Raw genomic sequence first — 4,778 nt, 5'->3', positions numbered from 1 at the left:
CTATAATAATATGTAAGTGAAGCCTTATACATTAAAAGACCTACGTCCTATAAAGTAATATTTAATAATGTCTTTATAATACTCAAAAAGAAAATTTCAGTCAATGCAGAGAGCTACAGGACCTATTTGGAAAAGCAAGTTAACCTGTATTTTTAATTATTTTATTAAAAATTATTTTTTATATATATTTTTAAATTGTTTTGATATAATAATCTCAAAAATAATTTATAAAAAATAAAAAAATATTATTTTAATATATTTTTAAATAAAAAATACTTTAAATAGAACCGCAATAATAATATCTTGCGCTTCATCGCGTCTGCTACTAACCCTAACGACCTCTTAGGGTTTTGAGAGGCATCGGCTGCTGAACTTGAGGAAGCTATGAGAGCAACCGGAGGATGACTGCGACTGCTAGCTGCACCAGGAGACAGACAGGAAGAAATTAACTGGAAGAATCTTTTGTTAAGGCTAGAAATTTTGTTACCTGCTCAAGCATTAATTAATTATGAATCCACGGTAACCAAAACCCAGCCCATGATATTTTACCTAACCCAATGAAAGCCCATTTTGATAATTATCATGATGCCTCGATCCATTAGGATGGAATTTTCACTAATTAAAATGAAATGCAAATGATTAAATTATGCTTTCAATACATTATTTTTATTATAATTATTATAACATTAATTTCATATGTAATCATTTACTTGTGTAACCCACGATGCAAGCCTCAGATTGTGCTAGAGACTCTGCATCATGCATTGTACTCGAGTAATTGCACAACGTATGCAATAATTTATAAATATTGCAAATATTATACAGAATGGAATCCGCCATGCCCCAAACCGAGCAAAGACTACCCAGAACAGACCCATACATGACCTGAACAAAACCCATAACCACCCGCACCCAACCTAGACATGGCACTTGGGAATAGAGATATAGATTAGTAGAATGGTCGTACAGATTGACAATTAAAGCCGGGGAATTATCAAATGATTCAAATCCAAGACTAGGAAAACATGACAAAGATTATTGAATCCCTGTCAACAGAACAGCACTTCAGCATAGAATGTTAAATACCAATTCGAGCCAAAACTGCATCACAAAAATGCGAGGCTGCATTTAGTCAGAACCAATTCTTGAAATTGTTCAGAACTCAATGTTATGTATTATACTATTTAAAGTATCGATTAATACACAATTAACCCAAAAAGTCTATCTGCCAACCACCTCCAATCTGGAGCACATCAAGCCCCAAAGCAGGATCTGCACAACATTCTACAGGCTCGAAGGACAATTTGAAAGCAAAACAAACGGAGGTGATGATTTCTGGAAATCTGTCCGGATCTGTAACACTACGAGAATTATCAGAAACCATTTTAACTTAAGACAATAGTTAGCTCTTTTCCTCCCCAGAGTCATCCTGAAGTCGTCGATGAATATCACACTGCAGCATCTCTAAATAATCCTGTACAAGTACATATATTGCCTCAAGTTCATGCAAAATATGATAACCAATAAAATTCAAATGCAGTAACATAAGTGTACACACAGGTGCTTTGATTCTATCATCAGCATCTACAAGCCAAAAAATATTGAAAGTACAACAGCAAGAAAGATAGAAAAACATAAATCTTACACTGGCTAAATCCTCATTGTTGTTCAACTCATGCAGAATATCTTCAGCATTGCTTCCATTGCCGTTCAACCTTACTGCATTTCCGACAATGGCTTGAAAAACATCTTGAGGTGCATCAAACCGTTCAATTCGCTGAGCCACTTCATGAAGGTTAATCTATAACGCACAGAAGACAAAATCAGTCAAAACAGGGACAGCTTTCCCATTCTTTGAAAGAGATTCCTTGATTAAATTAAATTAGAGAGAGAGATGAGAGAGAACATAGCACTCTTTTGTTTCTGTTATAGGATTTCATGCTAATTCACATTTCCTTTATTTCTTTTGTTGGGTTGTGCAAACCTGAATGTTAGGATTTTCAGCTCCATTTGATTCCCCCTCACTGGATTGCATCTGGGGTTCAGGTTCTGGGGTAGGAAACAGCTGGGGAGTGGGTGATCCACTGACAAGAACCTGGGAAACAACAGGCATCATCTGGCGGACCATTCCTGACAGATCAATTCCGCCACCTTGGCCACTTCCTAAACCTGAGAACATATTTCCAAAATCTTGGCTGTCAACCTGCTGAGCAATCTGACTGACAGTGTTCATTATTTGGGGATTCTGAGTAAGCTGTTGCAACATATTCCTGAAGACATTCGGAGAACCAACACCAGTTTGTTCTGAAACCCCTGTCAACAAGTTGTTTATAACAGGACTATGTAGAACCTGAGACACAACACTAGCGGTGTCCAACTGGCCATCAGAACTTAAATTTATTGGTGGTCTCCCCTCCATGACCTGCCCAGCAGAGGGGGCTACTGGATCTGAGGGCGTGATATTTCTATCTGTGCAAGAGCTGTGAAATGCAAGAGATTGTAAAAGCTGTTGGCCAATGATCCCACTGTCTGGGTTCTGATTGGGATGGGTATTGGTTGTTTCACTATCAACACTCCCGACAAGGGATTTTGGCTGCTTGGTTAGTCTCTGGTCACATCAACAAAAAGAGATCAGCTTTTCTTTTCTCAAAAAATAAAAAACTTACCATGTGGGTAAGTAAGGCATGCATGACAGATGTGGCCATCAATCCACAATGTCAAGAGTGGCAGAATGTAGTAAGCACTAATTTTAATGTCAAATCATGACAAGCTCACACCTATTACAGCATACCACACACTGTTTATAAAATGATAGCAATGTTGCATCTCGTAGCATCCATTACAGCAAGCATTTCAAACCCCAAACACCACAGCCTTATTCCCAGTGTTATTAAAAACCTGGACCGGGGGGTCAACCCAGCGACATACTGACCCAACCCAAAGCCCAGGTTAGGTTTCTAACTAAACTGGGTGGGGAGTTGACCCCATATGACCCAGTCAAAACCTGATTTGACTTTTTCTCAGAGCAAAGTGGCTTTAACATTTTTTAAAAACAAATATTGAACCAATGTCATTTTTTATTGACCAAAGTTAACTTGCTCAACCAATGACTGAGCCTTGGGTTGGGCTTAATAACTTTGCTTATTCCTTGATCTGTTTAACAGGTCCTCGTGTTTGATTAAATTCATCACAAATAACTCAAATAAAAACAAAAAGCAGTGACCATACCTTGCGGTCCAAACTTCCCAAACCCAAACCAAGCGGAACAGCTTTAGTGTTGTCAGGAACATCGTGCTTACTGCTGGAACTGGAAACATCTTGAGAAGTATCATCAGACTTCAGAGAAGACGATCTGTCCACTGATGAAGATGGTACGCCTTTCGAGCTAAAAGGATCATTGTCATGTACCTGGACCTGTTCAGCATGTGTCTGGTATTCCCTCAACAATGTAGTACAGGCCAGAAAGGAGTAACAAAGAGGATCCTTGAATAATGCAGAAAGCATACCTTCTGACCATGGTGTTCTGACATAACCCCAGGTAAGGACACACTGGATTCCCCAACTCCATTGAACACAGTGCTATTCATCTCTGAGTTTGTTGGATTGTTACCAGCATCAGATCCAATGGAGCCTGCATATAGCAATATGTTGTGATCTTAGTAAGTAAAAAGAACAATATATCTTTGATTTTTTACCATTTGACCATGCAACAGTTGGCTACCTGATGCAGGCTGGTTTTCCTCCTGCATATTGCCAGAAAGTTGTCTCACTTGCGAGTTTATTTCATTCACTATAGAGCTTAATGACATGGAATCAGAAGGTGGCTGTGACAGAGAAAGCCCAAGACCAGGTTGTGCAGCAACTGTAACACCAGCAGAGCGTAACGGGACTGTTGCTACAACAACATTTCTCACTGGTAGCACCTGCTCTGGGCCTGAAACACCCGAACTGGCAGTATTACCATGTTCGCCCTGCACCCCTGTACTACTTGTCCTGTTACCTATGGCCGGAATAACTGATGCCAACGAGGTCCCTGGTAATGAAGGGGTGTCAAATAGAACCCGAAAGCAAGCAACAGTATAAATCAAGAAAAGCTTGGTTAGCTTACCAGCATGTATATGAATGTTTACATGCCTTGGAGCATTTCCAATACCAACAGGGCCAAATGCAACGGGATTTGATGGTGGAACTGAACCACCAAAAAGGGAATTGGTTTGAAGAGGAAAGGGCTGCAAAGAATTTAGGATTAGGAAACACTGCACCAGGCTGTTATACAAAAACTCATTGTAAGAAATTAAGCTACCCAGCAGTAAGGCAATTTAAAGATAATAGGACAGACACGCTGTATGTAAGGAAAGCCTGGCAGGTAACTGAAAGAGCCTTTGCAATTACAGCATAACAGATTCATATGATCTAGAGAACCATGAAAACACATGAATAACAATTCCCAATCAGTGATCCATGAGATAAAGCCATGCATCAGTATATAATCTGACACTCAATTCCTTTACGATATTGACACCCCTACTAACAGATTTCAACAGCGAGTGAATAAGACACTATATATTTTTGCTGCCACAGCAGTCAACAATGATCAGTAAGATAAGTAAATGCCAAAGTAAACAAACTAATAATTTCATTAATCGTTCACAAACCTGGACCATTATGGGATTAGGCCCTGATGGGGAAATATAAACAGCAGGCCCAGCATTTACAGAAGATTCTGCCTGCAAGTTGCAACAAAACGATTATGCACAGTACTTTATCATCATCTGAAC

The 4,778-nt window shown here is 39.2% G+C and overlaps 1 protein-coding gene across 4 annotated transcripts in view; it reads right to left on the bottom strand.

Moving 5' to 3' along the window:
• Window positions 1-974: 974 nt before the first annotated feature.
• LOC105137274 (large proline-rich protein BAG6-like) overlaps window positions 975-4,778 on the bottom strand; it is a 9,234-nt gene continuing 5,430 nt past the window's right edge. For 2 of the 4 annotated variants that reach the window (XM_011042970.1, XM_011042971.1), the window contains exons 11-18: window positions 4,656-4,727; window positions 4,109-4,229; window positions 3,722-4,033; window positions 3,507-3,631; window positions 3,229-3,429; window positions 1,985-2,608; window positions 1,646-1,801; window positions 992-1,474 (exon numbers count right to left, since the gene is read on the bottom strand). In XM_011042970.1, coding sequence (XP_011041272.1) covers window positions 1,403-1,474; window positions 1,646-1,801; window positions 1,985-2,608; window positions 3,229-3,429; window positions 3,507-3,631; window positions 3,722-4,033; window positions 4,109-4,229; window positions 4,656-4,727 — 1,683 coding nt within the window. In that variant the 3' untranslated portion in view covers window positions 992-1,402. Of the gene's footprint in view, window positions 1,475-1,645; window positions 1,802-1,984; window positions 2,609-3,228; window positions 3,430-3,506; window positions 3,632-3,721; window positions 4,034-4,108; window positions 4,230-4,655; window positions 4,728-4,778 lie in introns of all 4 variants that reach the window. The other 2 variants (XR_844522.1, XM_011042972.1) reach the window with 2 other exon arrangements.

The sequence above is a fragment of the Populus euphratica genome, unplaced genomic scaffold, assembly GCF_000495115.2.
Source record: "Populus euphratica unplaced genomic scaffold, PopEup_1.0 scaffold65.1, whole genome shotgun sequence".
NCBI classification, from domain to species: domain Eukaryota; kingdom Viridiplantae; phylum Streptophyta; class Magnoliopsida; order Malpighiales; family Salicaceae; genus Populus; species Populus euphratica.
Note: the sequence above shows the minus strand (reverse complement) of the source record. Positions and strands in the feature narration are given on the sequence as shown.